The sequence below is a fragment of the Pseudophryne corroboree genome, assembly GCF_028390025.1.
Source record: "Pseudophryne corroboree isolate aPseCor3 chromosome 3 unlocalized genomic scaffold, aPseCor3.hap2 SUPER_3_unloc_2, whole genome shotgun sequence".
Classification (NCBI taxonomy): domain Eukaryota; kingdom Metazoa; phylum Chordata; class Amphibia; order Anura; family Myobatrachidae; genus Pseudophryne; species Pseudophryne corroboree.
The window spans coordinates 4,704,933-4,725,582 of NW_026967508.1; the positions used below are offsets into that span (position 1 = coordinate 4,704,933).

The following is a 20,650-nucleotide window of genomic DNA, read 5'->3' on the forward strand; positions in this document are numbered from 1 at the left end:
GCAGCCAGTCTCCCTTTTTACACATTGCGGCAGCCAGGACCCTTTCTTACACATTGCGGCAGCCAGGCCCCCTTTTTACACATTACAGCAGCCAGTCTCCCTTTTAAAACATTGCGGCAGCCGGTCCTTCTTTTTACACATTGCGGCAGACAGCGTCCCTTTTTTACAATTACAGCAGACAGCGTCCCCGTTTTTACACATTACGGCAGACGGTGTCCCCCTTTATACACATTGCGGCAGCCAGTCCCCCTTTTTACACATTACGGCAGCCAGTCCCCCTTTTTACACATTGTGGCAGATAGACCCTTTTTTTACACATTGCGGCAGCCAGGACCCTTTTTACACATTGCGGCAGCCAGTCCCCCTTTTTACACATTACAGCAGCCAGTCTCCCTTTTAAAACATTGCGGCAGCCGGTCCTTCTTTTTACACATTGCGGCAGACAGCGTCCCTTTTTTACAATTACAGCAGACAGCGTCCCCGTTTTTACACATTACGGCAGACGGTGTCCCCCTTTATACACATTGCGGCAGCCAGTCCCCCTTTTTACACATTACGGCAGCCAGTCCCCCTTTTTACACATTGCGGCAGATAGACCCTTTTTACACATTGCGGCAGCCAGTCCCATTTTACACATTGCGGCAGCCAGGACCCCATTTTACACATTGCGGCAGCCAGTCCCCATTTTTTACACATTGCGGCAGCCAGTCCCATTTTTTACACATTGCGGCAGCCAGTCCCATTTTACACATTCCGGCAGCCAGTCCCATTTTACACATTGCGGCAGCCAGTCCCATTTTTTACACATTGCGGCAGCCAGTCCCATTTTACACATTCCGGCAGCCAGTCCCCCTTTTTTACACATTGCGGCAGCCAGTCCCATTTTACACATTGTGGCAGCCAGTCCCCCTTTTTTACACATTGCGGCAGCCAGTCCCATTTTACACATTGCGGCAGCCAGGACCCCATTTTACACATTGCTGCAGCCAGTCCCATTTTTTACACATTACGGCAGCCAGTCCCATTTTTTACACATTGCGGCAGGCGGTGTCCGAGAGAGAGACAGACAGACAGACAGAGAGAGAGAGAGAGGGGGGGGGTATACTTACCTTCTCCCCGCTGACAGGCTCCTCGTGCTGCTCCCTCGGTGGCGGCAGTGAGATGAGAAGGAGGAGGGGGGAGCAGGGAGCCGCAGCAGCGCTATGTTATTGGTAGTAAGCGCCGCTGCAGCATCCCCCTCTCCTTCTGTATTGGCTGCCGGGCAGCCAATACGGAAGGAGAGGGGGATGCTGCAGCGGCGCTTACTACCAATAACATAGCGCTGCTGCGGCTCCCTGCTCCCCCTCCCTCCTCCTTCTCCGCTGCCTCCGGCCTCCGCTGATGTCTTCAGCTTCACAGCGCTGCGCACGGAGGCGGCATGTAATGAGTCAATTTGACTCATTACATGCCGCTGGCCGTGCGCCCCCAGGGCAACTGCGCTGTGTGTCAAGCCCCCTTGGCACACACGTAGTTACGGCTCTGATGCTGGGGTCCACATTACTAACAGGGGGTATAAACGGGTCCTTTGGGAGCCATGGGCACTTTAAGAGTTTAATAGTCTGGGCTGGCTCCTCCCTCTATGCCCCTCCTACCAGACCCAGTCTAGACATAGTGCCCGAGGAGACATACTTCGAGAGAAGGAAATACACAGATAGTGGTGAGATTCACACCAGCTCACACATAACAGACAACCAAGCTAACTAGCTTGAAACAAGTCAACAACCGCTGAACAACATTACTTAACCAAGTAACAAGGCAGTACTGAACCAAGTAACAACTGCAGGAAAATGAAGCGCTGGGAGAGCGCCCAGCATCCTCTACGGACTACGAGAAATGGATTTACCGGTGGGTTATTAAAATCCTATTTTCTCATATGTCCTAGAGGATGCTGTGGTCCACATTAGTAACATGGAGATGTACCAAAGCTCCCAGTACGGGAGGGAGAGCGCGGAGGCTCCTGCAGAACAGATTGACCAAACTTAAGGTCCTCAGAGGCCAAAGTATCGAACTTGTAAAACTTTGCAAACGTGTTCGACCCAGACCAAATAGCTGCTCGGCAAAGTTGTAAAGCAGAGACACCCCGGGCAGCCACCCAGGCAGAACCCACTTTATGAGTAGAGTGGGCCTTATCCGATTTTGGACGCGGCAATCCTGCCGTAGAATAAGCATGCTGGATAGTGAACCTGATCCAGCGAGAAATCATCTGCTTAGAAGCAGGACACACAATCTTGTTGGGATCATAAAGGACAAACAGACAGTCCGACTTTCTGTGACGAGAAGTTCTCTTCACATGAATCTTCAAAGCCCTCACAACATCCAAGGACTTTGAGGTAATTGAGGAGTCAGTAGCCACTGGCACCACAATAGGTTGGTTGATATGAATAGCCGACACAACCTTTGGTAGAAACTGCTGATGCGTCCTGAGGTCAGCTCTATCTTCATGGAAAATCAAGTAAGGGCTCTTGCAGGACAATGCCCCCAATTCTGACACACGTCTAGCAGATGCCAATGCCAACAGTGTGACAGCCTTCCAAGTAAGAAACTTGACTTCAGCCTCCTGTAAAGGTTCGAACCAATCCGATTGCAGGAACTGCAGCACCACGTTAAGATCCCAAGGTGCCGTAGGAGGCACAAAGGGAGGTTGGATGTGCAGAACCCCTTTCAAAAAAGTCTGAACCTCAGGAAGGGCAGCCAATTGATTCTGGCCGAAATCTGGACTTTTATGGAGCGCAGGCCCACATCCATTCCTGCTTGCAGGGAGAGGAGAAACCGCCCAAGTTGAAATTCCATCGTAGGAAACTTCTTGGATTCACACCAAGACACATACTTTTTCCAAAACCTTTGGTAAGGTCTTGACGTTACTCTTCCTAGCCGGTATCAGGGTAGGAATAACCTTGTTGGGAATGCCCTTCCGAGCTAAGATCTGGTGTTCAACCTCCATGCTGTCAAACATAGCCGTTGTAAGTCTTGATAAGCGAACGGCCCCTGTTGCAGAAGGTCCTCTCGAAGAGGACTCGGATCTTCCAGTAGTAACTCCAGAAGATCCGCGTACCAAGCCCTTCTTGCCCAGCCCGGAGCAATGAGGATCGCCTGAACTCTTGTTCTTTTGATTAGTTTGAGAATCCTTGGGATGAGCAGGAGTGGAGGGAATACGTACACTGACTTGAACACCCACGGAGTTACCAGGGCGTCCACTGCCACTGCCTGTGGATCCCTCGACCTGAAACAGTACCGCTGAAGCTTCTTGTTGAGGCGTGAGGCCATCATGTCTATTTGAGGTACGTCCCAAAGACTTGTCACCTCTGCAAACACCTCTGGGTGTAGGGCCCCACTCCCCCGGATAGAGATCGTGTCTGCTGAGGAAGTCCGCTTCCCAGTTGTCCACTCCTGGAATGAAGATTGCTGACAGCGCCGCTGCGTGTCTTTCCTCCCAGAGGATGATTCTTGTTACCTCTGACATTGCAGCTCTACTCTTCGTTCCGCCCTGCCTGTTTATATAGGACACCGCTGTGACGTTGTCCGACTGAACCTGAATGGCTTGATCTTGCAGAAGATGTGCATTCTGGAACTAAGGGCCATGTACAACGGTCTTCTACAGGCGGTAGTTCCAGAAAGTTTATTGGAAGAATGGATTCCAGACTTGACCACCTTCCCTGTAAGGTTTCCCCTTGGGCGACTGCTCCCCAACCTCTGAGACTTGCATCCGTAGTTCGAAGAATCCAATTCTGAATCCCGAACCTGCGGCCCTCTAGTAGGTGAGAGGTTTGCAGCCACCAGAGGAGCGAGAGTCTGGCTTTCGGAGACAGACGTATCCTCTGGTGCATGTGAAGTAGAGATCCCGACCATTTGTCCAGGAGATCCAGTTGGAAGGACCGTGTATGAATTTTCCGTACTGTAGAGCCTCGTAAGAGGCAACCATCTTCCCCAGAAGGCCAATGCACTGATGAACCGATACCCAGGTTGGCTTTAAGACATCCCGGACCATTGATTGTATCACCAATGCTTTCTCCACCGGTAGAAACACCTTCTGCACTTCCGTGTCGAGGATCATCCCTAGGAAAGACAATCTCCTTGTCGGCTCCAAATGTGACTTTGGAAGATTCAGGATCCAGCCATGATCCCGGAGTACTCGAGTTGTGAGAGCAATGTTCTGTAACATTTTCTCCCTGGAAGATGCTTTTATCAGTAGATCGTCCAGGTATGGAATTATGTTCACTCTCTGCTTGCGGAGGAGTAGCATCATTTCTGCCATTACTTTGGTGAACACTCTCTGTGCCGTGGGGAGGCCAAATGGCAGTGCCTGTAACTGATAGTAACAGAGCAAATCTGAGATAAGCCTGGTGTGGCGGCCAAATCGGAATGTGAAGTTATGCATCCTTTATATCTAGGGATACCAGGAATTCCACTTCCTCCTGACCTGAGATGACCGCTCTCAGAGACTCCATTTTGAACTTGAATTCCCTCAAATAGGGGTTTAAAGATTTTAGGTTCAATATTTGCGTCACCGAACCATCCGGTTTCGGTACCACAAAAAGGTTTGAGTAGTAACCCATGTTTCTCTTACATCCTAGAGGATGCTGGGGACTCCGTAAGGACCATGGGGTATAGACGGGCTCCGCAGGAGACATGGGCACTTTAAGACCTTTTAATGGGTCCTTCCTCTATGCCCCTCCTCTAGACCTCAGATTCTGTACCCAGAGGAGACTGGTTGCACACTAGGGGAGCTCTACTGAGTTTCTCTGGAAAAAGACTTTGATAGGTTTTTTATTTTCAGAGAGCACTGCTGGCAACAGGATCCCTGCTTCGTGGGACTGAGGAGAGAGAAGCAGACCTACTTTACTGATCGGCTCTGCTTCTTAGGCTACTGGACACCATTAGCTCCAGAGGGTCGGAGCACTTGGTACGCCTAGCTGTTCGTCTCAGAGCCGCGCCGCCGTCCTCCTCACAGAGCCAGAAGATAGAAGCCGGGTGAGTATGAGAAGCAAGAAGACTTCAAAGGCAGCAGAAGACTTCAGATCTTCGTGAGGTACCGCGCAGCGCGCCATTGCTCCCACACACACACACACACACACACGAGGCACAGCAAGGGTGCAGGGCGCAGGGGGGGGCGCCCTGGGCAGCAATAATTACCCTTATTAAAGTTCACTGGCAGCACGCATAGATACTGCATGGGCAGTATATACAGAACCCCGCCAGTATAAAAATTAGCGGGACCGAAGCGCGCCATCGAGGGGGGCTGAGCTTAGTCCCTCAGCTCTAACCAGATCCATTTTCTCCACAGCTTGCTGCAGAGACGCTGCTCCCAGACTCCCTTCACCGCTGTATACAAGTAACAGGGTGCAAATCAGGGAGGGGGGGGGGGGCACATTAATTTGGTACTAGTGTGATACAAAAAGCGCTTACAGGTCTGGGACGTTATTAATATTTCAGACTGCAGTGGCGCTGGGTGTGAGCTGGCAAACTCCCTCTCTGTCTCTCTAAAGGACCTTATTGTGGGTCTGTCCCCTATATCCCAGTGTGTGTGGGGGTGTCAGTACGTGTGTGTCGACATGTCTGAGGCGGAAGGCTCTTCCAGAGAGGATGCGGAGCAGAATGTAATAGTGACTCCGACGGCACCGCCGACTGCTGATTGGGTAGACATGTGGAATGTTTTGATGAATGCAAGTGTGGCTTTATTACATAAAAGGTTGGACAAATCTGAGTCCCAGAACCAAGCATGGAGACAATCCATGGATATTAATGTGTCACAGAACCCATCAGGATCCCAGAAACGTCCCTTTACCCAGATAGCAGACACTGATACCGACACGGATTCCGACTCCAGTGTCGACTATGATGACGCTCGGTTACACCCAAGGGTGGCCAAGAGTATTCAGTACATGATTATTGCAATAAAAGATGTATTACATATCACAGAGGACCCTTCTGACCCTGACACACGGGTCTGTATGTTTAAGGAGAAGAAACCTGAGGTAACATTTCCCCCATCCCATGAGCTGAACGCTCTATTTGAAAAAGCTTGGGTAACTCCAGACAAAAGACTGCAGATTCCTAAGAGAATTGTTATGTCGTATCCTTTCCTCTCACAGGGCAGGTTACGGTGGGAATCATCACCCACGGTAGATAAGGCTTTGGCGCGTTTATCCAAAAAGGTGGCTCTACCGTCTCCAGACACGGCGACACTAAAGGATCTTGCAGATCGCAGGCAGGAAACTACCTTGAAATCGATTTATGCAACTACGGGAACCCTGCTCAGACCGGCGGTAGCGTCGGAATTGGTGAGTAGTGCGATTGCAGGATGGGCAGATAACTTGTCATCTGACATGGACACCCTCGACAGGGAGGGTGTATTGTTGACATTGGGTCACATCAAGGACGCAGCGTTATACCTAAGGGAGGCTGCGAGAGATATTGGCCTCTTGGGATCAAGGGCCAATGCCATGGCAATTTCAGCTAGGAGGGCGTTGTGGACCCGTCAATGGACTGGTGATGCTGACTCCAAGAGACTTATGGAGGCCTTGCCGTACATGGGTGAACTTTTGTTTGGGGACGGCTTCGCGGACCTGGTTTCCACAGCTACCGCGGGTAAGTCTTCTTTTTGCCTTTTGTTCCCCCACAGCAAAAGAAAATGCCTCCATACCAGATGCAGTCCTTTCGGTCTTATAAATGTAGAAAGGGACGTGGATCATCCGTCATCGCCAGAGGCAAGGGTAGAGGGAAAAGAACACCAGCTGCGGCTAGTTCCCAGGAGCAGAAGTCCTCTCCGACCTCTACCAAATCCACCGCATGACGCTGGGGCTCCGCTGCGGGAGTCCGCACCGGTGGGGGCACGTCTTCAGCCAGGTCTGGATTCATTCGAACTTGGATCCTTGGGTGCTAGAAATTGTAACCCAAGGATACAGATTGGAGTTCAAAGATGTGCCTCCACACCGATTTTTCAAATCTGCCTTACCAGCTTCTCTCTCAGAGAGAGAAATAGTTTCACCTGCGATACAAAAGCTGTGTCAACAGCAAGTGATTATCACGGTTCCCCTGTTGCAACAGGGAAAGGGGTTTTATTCAACTCTATTTGTGGTCCCGAAGCCAGACGGCTCGGTCAGACCAATTCTGAACCTAAAATCCCTAAACCTGTATTTGAAAGGATTCAAATTCAAGATGGAATCTCTCCGGGCAGTGATTTCCAGTCTGGACGGGGGGGATTTTATGGTGTCACTAGACATAAAGGATGCATACCTTCATGTCCCCATGTATCCTCCTCATCAGGCGTTCCTGAGAGTCGCTGTGCAGGATTGTCATTACCAATTTTAGACGTTGCCGGTTGGGCTTTCCACGGCCCCGAGGATTTTCACCAAGGTAATCGCGGAAATGATGGTGCTCCTGCGCAAGCAAGGTGTCACAATTATCCCGTACTTGGACAATCTCCTGATAAAGGCGAGATCAAGAGACCAGTTACTGAAAAGCGTGGCACTCTCTCTGAGGGTACTACAACAACACGGCTGGCTATTAAATTTGCCAAAGTCGCAGTTGATGCCGACAACTCGAATGTCGTTTTTGGGCATGATTCTGGACACAGAACGGCAGAGGGTTTTTCTCCCAATGGAAAAAGCTCTGGAACTCCAGAACATGGTCAGGGATCTGCTGAAACCAAAAAGAGTGTTTATTCATCAATGCACTCAAGTGTCGGGAAAGATGGTGGCGGCCTACGAGGCTATTCCGTTTGGCAGGTTCCATGCAAGAACATTTCAGTGGGACCTACTGGACAAATGGTCAGGGTCCCATCTCCAAATGCATCGGATGATAAGCCTGCCCCCCAGGGCCAGGATATCTCCTGTGGTGGCTCCACAGTGCTCACTTCCTAGAGGGTCGCAGGTTCGGAATCCAGGATTGGGTTCTGGTGACCACGGATGTGAGCCTCCGAGGCTGGGGAGCGGTCACACAAAGAAAACATTTTAAGGGAATATGGTCAAGCCAGGAGGCTTGTCTGCACATAAATTTGCTGTAATTGAGGGCCATATACAACGGCCTGAGACAGGCGGAGCATCTTCTTTGCAACCTACCTGTACTGATCCAGTCAGATAACATCACAGCCGTGGCACATGTAAACCGCCAGTGCGGAACAAGAAGCAGAGCAGCGATGGCGGAGGCCACCAGGATTCTTCGCTGGGCGGAAAATCATGTAAGCGCTCTGTCAGCTGTTTTCATCCCGGGAGTGGACAACTGGGAAGCAGACTTCCTCAGCAGACACGATCTCCATCCAGGAGAGTGGGGGCTATATCAGAGGTCTTTGCAGAAGTGACAAACGGTTGGGGACTCCCTCAAATAGACATGATGGCGTCACGCCTCAACAAAAGCTTCGGACGCATTGTTCCAGGTCGAGGGACCCTCAAGCAATAGCCGTAGACGCACTAGTGACACCGTGGGTGTATCAGTCGGTCTATGTGTTCCCTCCACTTCCACTCATCCCAAAGATATTGGGGATCATAAGAAGAACAAGAGTTCAAACGACACTCATTGTTCCAGATTGGCCTCGAAGGGCCTGGTATCCAGATCTTCAGGAAATGCTCACCGAAGATCCTTGGCCTCTTCCTCTAAGAGAGGACCTGTTACAACAGGGGCCGTGTGTGTTCCAAGACTTACCGCGGTTACGTTTGACAGCATGGTGGTTGAACACCAAATCCTAGCTAGGAAAGGTATTCCAGGAGAGGTCATCCCTACTCTGCTTAAAGCTAGGAAGGAGGTAACGGTGAAACATTATCACCGTATCTGGAGGAATTATGTGTCTTGGTGTGAATCGAAGAATGCTCCTACGGAAGATTTCCATCTGGGCCGTTTTCTCCACTTTCTACAGGCGGGGCTGGATATGGGCCTAAAGTTAGGCTCCATTAAGGTGCAGATTTCGGACTTATCAATATTTTTTCAGAAGGAATTGTCCTCTCTTCTAGAAGTACAGACTTTTGTGAAGGGAGTACGGCACATCCAACCTCCTTTTGTGCCCCCAGTGGCACCGTGGGACCTTAACGTGGTGTTACAGTTCCTTAAATCACATTGGTTTGAACCACTTCAAGCTGTTGAGTTCAAATTTCTCACTTGGAAAGTGGTCATGTTATTGGCCTTGGCATCTGCAAGGAGGTTGTCAGAATTGGCGGCCTTGTCTTACAAGAGCCCCTATCTGATTTTCCATGTGGATAGAGCGGAATTGAGAACTCATCCACAATTTCTACCTAAGGTGGTTTCGTCGTTTCACATGAACCAACCTGTTGTAGTGCTGGTGGCTACGGATGTCTTGGAGGATTCCAAGTACCTTGATGTAGCCAGGGCTTTAAAAATCTATGTAGCCAGGACGGCTCGTATTAGGAAAACGAAGGCTCTGTGTATCCTATATGCAGCCAACAAGGTTGGCGCTCCTGCTTCCAAGCAGACTATCGCACGCTGGATCTTTAACACGATTCAGCAGGCCCCTTCTACGGCTGGATTGTCGTTACCAAAATCAGTAAAGGCCCATTCCACTAGGAAGGTGGGCTCTTCTTGGGCGGCTGCCAAAGGCGTCTCGGCTTAACAGCTTTGCCAAGCAAGCTACTTGGCCGGGTTCAAACACTTTTGCAAAATTCTTTAAGTTTGATACCCTGGCTGATGAGGACCTCTCTTTTTTGCTCAATAGGTGCTGCAGAGTCATTCGTACTCTCCCGCCCGGTCTGGAGCTTTGGTATAAACCCCATGGTCCTTACGGAGTGCCCAGCATCCTCTAGGACGTAAGAGAAAATAAGATTTTAAACCTATCAGTAAATCTTTTTCTCCTAGTCCGTAGAGGATGCTGGGCGCCCGTCCCAGTGCGGAATAAATCTGCAGTACTTGTACATAGTTATTGATAAGTCTACACAAGGGTTGTGTTGCAGTTCAGATCAACCTGTTGCTGATCTTATTTGTTCATACTGTTAACTGGTTTAGTTATATCCCAGCTTGTACGGTGTGTTGTGGTGTGAGCTGGTACGTATCTCACCCTTAATTAACAAAATCCTTCCTCAAAATGTCCGTCTCTTCTGGGCACAGTTCCTATAACTGAGGTCTGGAGGAGGGGCATAGAGAGAGGAGCTAGTTCACGGCCATTAAAAGGTCTTAAAGTGCCCATGTCTCCTGTGGAGCCCATCTATACCCCATGGTCCTTACAGAGTCCCCAGCATCCTCTATGGACTAGGAGAAAAATGTTTATCGGTAGGTTTAAAATCTTATTTTTTTCAGATGATGTGGACCTGGAACAATGACATTTGGCTTTTCCAATTTTTGAATGGCTTCCTGTAGGATAGTCCTTTCTGTCAGCAAAGCTGGTACGCCTGATTTGAAAAATCTGTGAGGTGGGAGTTCTTGAAACTCCAGTCTGTACCTCTGGGACACAATATCTTGCACCCAAGGGTCCAGTCCTGATGACGCCCAGACGTGACTGAAATTTCTCAGTCATGCTCCCATCTGCCCGATCTCCAGGCTAGGAGGTCCACCGTCATGCTGACGATTTTGAGGAAGCATAACCAGGCTTCTGTTCCTGGGAACCTGTTGATGCAGGTTTTCTGGATTTCCCTCGACCACCTTTGAAGAAAGTGGAACTTGGCCTTTTTAACCTTTTGCAGTCCGAAAGGACTGCATTGTAGACGGAAGATAAGATTTTCTCGTCGGTGGAGTGGCTGAGGGAAGAAAGGTTGACTTACCTGTGGTTGCCGTGGAAATCCACGCATCCAATGCCTCCCCAAACAGAGCCTGACCTGTGAAGGGTAGGTTCTCCACGCTTTTCTTGGATTCCTCATCCCCAGACCATTGGCGTAGCCAGAGACCCCTGCGTGCCGAGACAGCCATGGAAGACGTCCTTGCATTCAGATGACCCAGGTCCTTCATGGCCTCCACCATGAAACCTGCAGAATCCTGTATGTGACGTAAAAACATTTCAATGTCGCTTCTATCCAGAGAATCTAATACCGGTGGTTCGGTTTCAGAAGGCTGAGACAGTATATTGCATTCCTGAGTACATGGAATAGACTCCTCTGGAGAAGAGAAACACTCTGCAGCACAGGACACACACACAAATAAATGTAGAGACCGTTTCCCCACAGAGTATTTCAGAGAGACACAGAATATGAGGAGCCAGCACACACAGCGCCCCAGTAGGCAGTTATATGATAAATGCCTGGCGCTGACTGGAGTAACTTCAAACAGTTAACAAAACACGCTCCCTCCCTTCTATAACCCCTGGTACCGCACAGGATAGCTGGAGTTATGTGGAGGGCAGCGCTCCCTGTCAGTGTCTCTGTGTGTGATCTGCAGGGAGAAAATGGCGCTGGTGAGTGCTGGATCCTCTCTGAGGACAAGCCCCGCCCACTGTAATGGCGCGCCTTCCCACACTTATGGTATTATACTGGCTTGAGGTGAAACTGCAGCTAACAGTAGTACAAGCCCCTGTAGCTTTCTGTGACCAGTTTTTAGGGTATTGCGCTGGCCCAGGACGCCCCTCACAGCACCGCACACGTACCTCTGAGCCTTCCAGAGCGCAGCATCAGTGTTGCGCTCCCACCCTAATGCCGCCATTCTTACCGGCTCCTCGCTTACCGGGGCGTTGGCATCCTACTCACCACCGTATCTTCTGGCTCTGTTAGGGGGTGGCGGCAGTGCTGCGGGAGTGAGCATAGAGGGAGGAGCCAGCCCACACTATTTAAACTCTTAAAGTGCCCATGGCTCCCAAGGGACCAGTCTACACCCCATGGTACTAAATTGGACCCCAGCATCTTCTAGGACGTATGAGAATCATATATTCTTTTTTACTTGAAAGTAGTTTTTCTTTTCTTTTTTTTGCATTAAGGCATACACTGCACGACACGATCCAACGCATCGGAATTATAAAACAGCCTAGTGTGTACGCATTGCTTTGCAACGAGCATTCCCCTCGGCAACTAGCTTTCCCCTTGCCAACGAGCATGGATCTTAGGGGGGTCATTCCGACCCGATTGCTTGCTGCAGTTTATCGCAGCAATCGGTTCGTAACTGCGCCGGCGCCGCAGCATGCCGAATGGGCAAAGGCCGTCGTTCCCTAGCGATCACCTCTGCCTGATTGACAGCTAGTGGGCGGGTGGGGCCATTATGGGGGCGTGGCAGGACCATGTGGGGGGCGGGCAGCAGCGGCTTCGTGACGTCACATGCAGCCGCTGCGACGAGCAACTCCCGGGCGCAGGAGCTGCGCTGGACGGAAGTTACTCAACAAGTACAAAAGCATCGCCGCTGTGCAATGCTTTTTTACTTGTGTGGGGAAGGGCAGATAGACATGCGGGGCGGACTAGCCCTGTGCTGGGCATCCTCCCTCATGTCTGGGAACATGATCGTAGCTGTGCTAAATTTAGCACAGCTACGATCAACTCGGAATGACCCCCGTAGTGCATGAAAACCCTGCCAAAGAGTATGACACCTAGTGTGTAAAACCCCTGGCAATGCACATGAAACCCCTGGCAACAACAGGTAAAAAATATAAAAAACAATCTTGGGAGGCGTGACAAAATTCAAAAAAGTTACCACTGAAAGGGTTAATGTTACATCTTTCAATAAAACCATTTTCTCTGACGTCCTAGTGGATGCTGGGTACTCCGTAAGGACCATGGGGGGTATAGACGGGCTCCGCAGGAGACTGGGCACTCTTAAAAGAAAGATTAGGTACTATATCTGGTGTGCACTGGCTCCTCCCTCTATGCCCCTCCTCCAGACCTCAGTTAGTATCTGTGCCCGGCCAGAGCTGGATGCACTCTAGGGGCTCTCCTGAGCTTCATAGAAACAAAGTATTTGTTAGGTTTTTTATTTTCAGTGAGATCTGCTGGCAACAGACTCACTGCTACGAGGGACTGAGGGGAGAGAAGCGAACCTACCTGCTTGCAGCTAGCTTGGGCTTCTTAGGCTACTGGACACCATTAGCTCCAGAGGGATCGAACACAGGCCCAGTCCTCGGTCGTCCGGTCCCGGCGGCTGAAGACTCCGGTCTTCATTAAGGTAGCGCACAGCACTGCAGCTGTGCGCCATTGCTCCCTCTGCACACCACACACTCCAGTCACTGATGGGTGCAGGGCGCTGGGGGGGGGGGGGAGAGGGTGCGCCTTGGGCAGCAATTAGAGTACCTCACATAATACAGCCAATATACTGTATATGTACATAATCCCCCGCCATAAAGCATATAAAAAAGCGGGAGAAGTCCGCCGAGAAAGGGGCGGGGCTGTCTTCCTCAGCACACCGGCGCCATTTTCTCTTCACAGCTCCGCTGGAAGGACGCTCCCCAGGCTCTCCCCTGCAGTTCCAGACTTCTAGGGTAAAAGAGAGAGGGGGGGCACATAAATTTAGGTGCATAACTGTGTATATTAGCTGCTATAGGGGAAAAATCACTCTGTATAGTGTGCATCCCTGCATTATATAGCGCTGTGGTGTGGGCTGGCATAGTCTCTCTCTGTCTCCCCAAAGGACTTAGTGGGGTCCTGTCCTCAGTCAGAGCATTCCCTGTGTGTGTGCGGTGTGTCGGTACGGCTGTGTCGACATGTTTGATGAGGAAACTTATGTGGAGGCGGAGCAGGTGCCGATAAGTGTGATGTCACCCCCTGCGGGGCCATACCAGATTGGGTGGATATGTGGAAGGTATTAAACGACAGTGTCAACTCCTTGCATAAAAGGTTCGATGACATAATAGCTGTGGGACAGCCGGCTTCTCAGCCCGTGCCTGCCCAGGCATCTCAGAGGCCATCAGGGGCTCAAAAACGCCCGCTACCTCAGATGGCAGACACAGATGTCGACACGGAGTCTGACTCCAGTGTCGACGAGGATGAGACTAATGTACAATCCACAAGGGCCATCCGTTGAATGATTACGGCAACGAAAAATGTGTTGCACATTTCTGACATTAAACCAGGTACCACTAAAAAGGGTATTCTGTTTGCAGGAGGCTATCCTTAAGTCTGTATATACACACACAGGTACTATACTGAGACCTGCAATTGCTTCAGCATGGATGTGTAGTGCTGCAGCAGCTTGGTCCGATACCCTGTCAGATAATATTGATACCCTAGACAGGGATACTATTTTGCTAACCATAGAGCATATTAAAGACGTAGTCTTATATATGAGAGATGCACAGAGGGATATTTGCCGGCTGGCATCTAGAATTAATGCAATGTCCATTTCTGCCAGAAGAGTATTATGGACTCGGCAGTGGACAGGTGATGCTGATTCTAAAAGGCACATGGAGGTTTTGCCTTATAAGGGTGAGGAATTGTTTGGGGATGGTCTCTCGGACCTCGTATCCACAGCAACAGCTGGGAAGTCGACATTTTTACCTCGGGTTTCCTCACAGCCTAAGAAAGCACCGTATTATCAGGTACAGTCCTTTCGGCCCCAAAAAGGCAAGCGGGTCAGAGGCGCTTCCTCTCTGCACAGAGGCAAGGGAAAATGGAAAAAGCTGCACCAGACAGCCAGTTCCCAGGAACAAATATCCTCCCCCGCTTCCTCTAAGTCCATGACGCTGGGGCTCCACAGGCGGAGCCAGGTGCGGTGGGGGCGCGTCTCCGGAACTTCAGCGACCAGTAGGTTCGCTCACAGGTGGATCTCTGGGTTCTGCAAGTGGTATCTCAGGGATACAAGCTGGAGTTCGAGGCCACTCCCCCTCGCCGTTACCTCAAATCAGCCTTACCGGCTGCTCCCAAAGAAAGTTAGGTAGTACTGGCAGCTATTCACAAGCTGTACCTCTAGCAGGCGATAATCAAGGTACCCCCCTTCAACAGGGACGGGGTTACTATTCCACATTGTTTGTGGTACCGAAACCAGACAGTTCGGTGAGACCCATCCTAAATTTAAAATCCTTGAACACTTATATAAGGAAGTTCAAGTTCAAGATGGAATCGCTCAGGGCGGTTATTGCAAGCCTGGAAGAGGGGGATTTTATAGTGTCATTGGACATCAAGGATGCATACCTACATGTTCCCATTTACCCACCTCACCAGGAGTACCTCAGGTTTGTGGTACAGGACTGTCATTACCAATTCCAGACGTTGCCTTTTGGTCTGTCCACGGCACCGAGGGTATTTACCAAGGTAATGGCCGAAATGATGATACTCCTTCGAAAGAAGGGAGTTAGAATTATCCCGTACTTGGACGATCTCCTGATAAAGGCGAGGTCCAAAGAGCAGTTGCTAATCAGCGTAGCACTATCTCAGGAAGTGCTGCATCAGCACGGCTGGATTCTGAATATCCCAAAGTCACAGCTGATTCCTGCGACGCGTCTGCTGTTCCTGGGTATGATTCTAGACACAGAACAGAAGAAGGTGTTTCTCCCGGAGGAGAAGGCCCAGGAATTATCATCTCTGGTCAGGGACCTCTTGAAACCAAAACAGGTGTCGGTGCATCACTGCAGGGGAATCCTGGGAAAGATGGTAGCTTCTTACGAAGCGATTCCCTTCGGCAGGTTCCATGCAAGGATCTTCCAGTGGGATCTATTGGACAAGTGGTCCGGATCGCATCTTCAAATGCATCGGTTGATCACCCTGTCCCCGAGGGCCCGGGTGTCTCTGCTGTGGTGGCTGCAGAGTGCTCATCTTCTCGAAGGCCGCAGATTCGGCATACAGGACTGGGTCCTGGTGACCACGGATGCAAGCCTCCGAGGTTGGGGGGTAGTCACTCAGGAAAGAAACTTCCAAGGACAATGGTTGAGTCAGGAAACTTCCCTACACATAAATATTCTGGAGCTAAGGGCCATTTACAATGCCCTGAGTCAAGCAGAATCCCTGCTTCAAAACCAACCGGTGCTGATACAGACAGACAACATCACGGCAGTCGCCCATGTAAATCGATAGGGCGGCACAGAAGCAGGATGGCAATGGCAGAAGCCACAAGGATTCTTCGATGGGCGAAGAATCACGTGCTAGCACGGTCAGCAGTGTTCATTCGGGGAGTAGACAACTAGGAAGCCTTCCTCAGCAGACACGACCTCCACCCGAGAGAGTGGGGACTTCATCCAGAAGTCTTCAAGCTGATTGTAAACCGTTGGGAACAACCACATGTGGACATGATGGCGTCCCGCCTCAACAAAAAGCTAAAAAGATATTGTGCCAGGTCAAGGGACCCTCAGGCGATAGCTGTGGACGCTTTAGTGACACCTTGGGTGTACCAGTCGGTTTATGTGTTCCCTCCTCTTCCTCTCATACCCAAGGTACTGAGGATAATAAGAAAGAGAGAAGTAAGGACTATACTCATCGTTCCGGACTGGCCAAGAAGAACTTGGTATCCGGAACTTCAAGAAATGATCTCAGAGAACCCATGGCCTCTGCCGCTCCGACAGGACCTGCTGCAGCAGGGACCCTGTCTGTTCCAAGACTTACCACGCCTGCGTTTGACGGCATGGCGGTTGAACGCCGGATCCTAAGGGAAAAGGGCATTCCAGAGGAAGTCTTTCCTACGCTGATAAAAGCTAGGAAGGACGTGACAGCAAAACATTATCACCGCATATGGCGAAAATATGTTGCTTGGTGTGAGGCCAGAAAGGCCCCAACAGAGGAATTTCATCTGGGTCGATTTCTGCACTTCCTACAGTCAGGAGTGACTATGGGCCAAAAATTGTGATCCATTAAAGTCCAGATTTCGGCCCTATCTATTTTCTTTCAAAAAGAACTGGCTTCACTGCCTGAAGTTCAGACGTTTGTTAAGGGAGTGCTGCATATTCAGCCCCCTTTTGTGCCTCCGGTGGCACCTTGGGATCTCAACGTGGTGTTGGATTTCCTAAAATCACATTGGTTTGAGCCACTTAAGACCCGTGGAGTTAAAATATCTTGCGTGGAAGGTGGTCATGCTGTTGGCCTTGGCTTCGGCCAGGCAGGTGTCAGAATTGGCGGCTTTGTCGTATAAAAGCCCATATCTGATTTTCCATATGGACAGGGCAGAATTGAGGACTCGTCCTCAATTCCTTCATAAGGTGGTATCAGCGTTTCATTTGAACCAACCTATTGTGCTGCCTGCGGCTACTCGAGACTTGGAGGATTCCAAGTTGCTGGACGTAGTCTGGGCTCTGAAAATCTATGTTTCCAGGACGGCTGGAGTCAGGAAAACTGACTCGCTATTTATCCTGCATGCACCCAACAAGCTGGGTGCTCCTGCTTTAAAGCAGACTATTGCTCGCTGGATCTGTAACACGATTCAGCTTGCTCATTCTGCGGCTGGCCTGCCGCATCCTAAATCCGTAAAAGCCCAGTTCACGATGAAGGTGGGCTCTTCTTGGGCGGCTGCCCGAGGGGTCTCGGCTTTACAACTTTGCCGAGCTGCTACTTGGTCGGGTTCAAACACTTTTGCAAAATTCTACAAGTTTGATACCCTGGCTGAGGAGGACCTTGAGTTTGCTCATTCGGTGCTGCAGAGTCATCCGCACTCTCCCGCCCGTTTGGGAGCTTTGGTATAATCCCCATGGTCCTTACGGAGTACCCAGCATCCACTAGGACGTCAGAGAAAATGAGAATTTACTCACCGGTAATTCTATTTCTCGTAGTCCATAGTGGATGCTGGGAGCCCGTCCCAAGTGCGGACTCTCTGCAATACATGTATATAGTTATTGCTTAACAAAAGGGTTATTGTTTTGAGCCATCTGTTAATGAGGCTCATTCTTCTTTCATACTGTTAACTGGGTATAGTTATCACGAGTTGTACGGTGTGGCTGGTATGAGTCTTACCCTGGATTCCAAATCCTTTCCTAGTAATGTCAGCTCTTCCGGGCACAGTTTCCCTAACTGAGGTCTGGAGGAGGGGCATAGAGGGAGGAGCCAGTGCACACCAGATATAGTACCTAATCTTTCTTTTAAGAGTGCCCAGTCTCCCGCAGAGCCCGTCTATACCCCCCGTGGTCCTTCTGGAGTACCCAGCATCCACTACGGACTATGAGAAATAGAATTACCGGTGAGTAAATTCTTAGTTTTTACTGCTTATTATTCCTATTTCATCTGAATATATGTAGGTAGACTAAATATATTAAAACATATACAAATTACACTCCGAGATAAGTGAAAATGAGAATATTAGTTATGGTTTTCTCCTGTACTTTAGGATTGTTGGGGAGGAGTTTGTGGAGTCTTAGCTGATTCTAGGAAGATTTAGTACCTCTCTGATCTGGTTCACCCTCCCATCTTACCTATTTCTCTGTTGTGTGTGAATTTACTGCATTGGTTCAGCTCACTCAAATGAAGAACCAAGCAACAAGAATGTGGAATAATACCAGGGGGATTCCATTATACAGGTAATAGGCTTTTTTTAAGAAGTCACGGCACCGTGCCTGTGGTCACAGCATGATAAAAAAATAAAAAATAGAATGTGTTTAAAAAAAAACAAAAAAAACATTTGGTTTAAACCAGCCAACCCTGCTCAGATGAAGAATTTGCACCTACCGTAGGGCTGGTGCACATTTCCATGAGTGTCTCAGGCCTCACAGATTCAGATGTATGGCTGTACACCAGGAAAGGTCTGGTTAGCACATGGAGTGAATTGGACAATTACATTGAATGACTAACCTCCTATATTTGTACCCACAGACCCATCTAAAGATCCATCTACTGATATAAAGGAGGAATCAGTCTCATGTGATGGAGACCTCACACACACTGAAATGTATACAGCCGCAGATCATACACAGAAAATATCTACTCGTATAAAAAGCAACTGCATTACAAATGCGTCTTGCTCTGGATGTGAAAAATGTTTTACTCTTAATTCAGACCTTGTTATACATCAGAGGAGTCACACAGGAGAGCCACTATATTCCTGCTCAGAATGTGGGAAAGGGTTTAGAAGTAATTCAGAACTTCTTGTACATCAGATGATTCATACAGATGAAAAACTGTTTTCTTGCTCAGAATGTGGGAAATGTTTTAAAGTAAATTCACATCTTGTTAAACATCAGATGATTCATACAGGAGCATCCCCACATTCCTGCTCTGAATGTAAGAAATGTTTTAGATATAAATCAGAACTTGTTATACATCAGAGAAGTCACACAGGTGAGAGACCTTATTCTTGCTTGGAATGCGAGAAATGTTTTCCAATTAAATCACTACTTGTTAGACATCAGAGAAGTCACACAGGTGAGAGACTATATTCTTGCTCGGAATGTGAGACAGTGTGTATAAGTAATTCAGAACTTGTTAGACATCAGAGAATGCATACTGGAGAGAAACCGTTTTCCTGCTCTGATTGTGGGAAATCTTTTACACTTAAATCAGTTCTTGTTCAACATCAGAAAAGTCACACGGGGCAGAGACCATATTCCTGCTCTGAGTGTGGGAAATGTTTTACACGCCATCCACATCTTGTTAGACATCAGAGTCTTCACACCGGAGAGAGACCGTATTCTTGCTCGGAATGTGGGAAATGCTTTATACGTAATTCTCAACTTGTTGTACATCAGAGAAGTCACACAGGTGAGAGACCATATTCCTGCTCAGAATGTGAGACAGTGTGTATAAGTAATTCAGAACTTGTTAGACATCAGAGTCTTCACACCGGAGAGAGACCATATTCTTGCTCAGAATGTGGGGAAGGGTATAGAAGTTTTCCAGAGCTTGTTAGGCATCAGAGATTTCATACAGGTGAGATACCATTTTCTTGCTCAGAATGTGGGAAAGGGTTTGAAGTAAATGCACTACTTGTTAGACATCAGATGATTCACACAGGAGCATACCCATATTCCTGCTCTGAATGTGAGAAAGGTTTTTCAATTAAATCAGAACTTGTTATACATCAGAGAAGTCACACAGGAGAGAGACCGTATTCTTGCTCGGAATGTGGGAAAGGGTTTAAAAGTAATGCAGAACTTGTTATACATCAGAGACGTCACACCGGAGAGAGACCGTATTCTTGCTCTGAATGCGGGAAATGCTTTACATGCAATTCACAACTTACTAAACATCAGAAAAGTCACACAAGAGTGAACCCATGATATAGGTCTGAGTGTAAGGAGAGGGAGTTATAGTAAGACAGAACTTTTACACGAGTGCGGTCACCCAGGAGAATACTCATAATTCATTCTCTGTGTAAGAAATGTTTTACATGTTTATGTTCTGTACGGCAGAATGTGTGATTATTACTAATAATAACAAGTATTAATATACTCTGCACTGAGCCTGAGTGCGGTTATCTTGAAGCTTACGCCTAGATTTCCCAGAATGAAATTCACACCCCGCTATATGGTACCAGCTCCTTTACTGGTTCCCTACGTTTTCTGTGTATCTCTTCTACATCCTCCTTTGTCATTAATTGGTTTTTCTCTTTAATCCATCTGGGGGACGCTGCGCACTTACTTACTAATGGGTTAGAGTGTGTGGGAAGGGAGTTTGGCACAGAACCTATAGAAATCAACTCCTCCCCCCTCTAACCCCTCCCATCTACATCCTGTTCAGGAATTACCTCAGTTTTTAGTTTTGTGCCTGAGGAGTACAGGCACAGTTTCTATGCCTATAGTTTTTAGTTAGGTTTTCTTTTCCTTTTATTTGAGTTTTGTTGGATACTTAGTCCCTGTTTACAGGTGACAAGTATAGGTAGAGTGGGGTTAGCTAGAGGAGGCTGTTTAAGCCAGATTTCC

The 20,650-nt window shown here is 48.9% G+C and overlaps 1 protein-coding gene across 1 annotated transcript in view; it reads left to right on the forward strand.

Annotated features, from left to right (window-relative positions):
* LOC134983621 (zinc finger protein 345-like) overlaps positions 1 to 20,190 on the forward strand; it is a 54,229-nt gene extending 34,039 nt beyond the window's left edge. Inside the window, exon 6 of the mRNA XM_063949297.1 lies at positions 18,606 to 20,190. Within this exon, the coding sequence (XP_063805367.1) occupies positions 18,606 to 20,008 (1,403 nt within the window). The 3' untranslated portion in view covers positions 20,009 to 20,190. The remainder of the gene's footprint in view (positions 1 to 18,605) is intronic.
* The last annotated feature ends 460 nt before the right edge of the window (positions 20,191 to 20,650 follow it).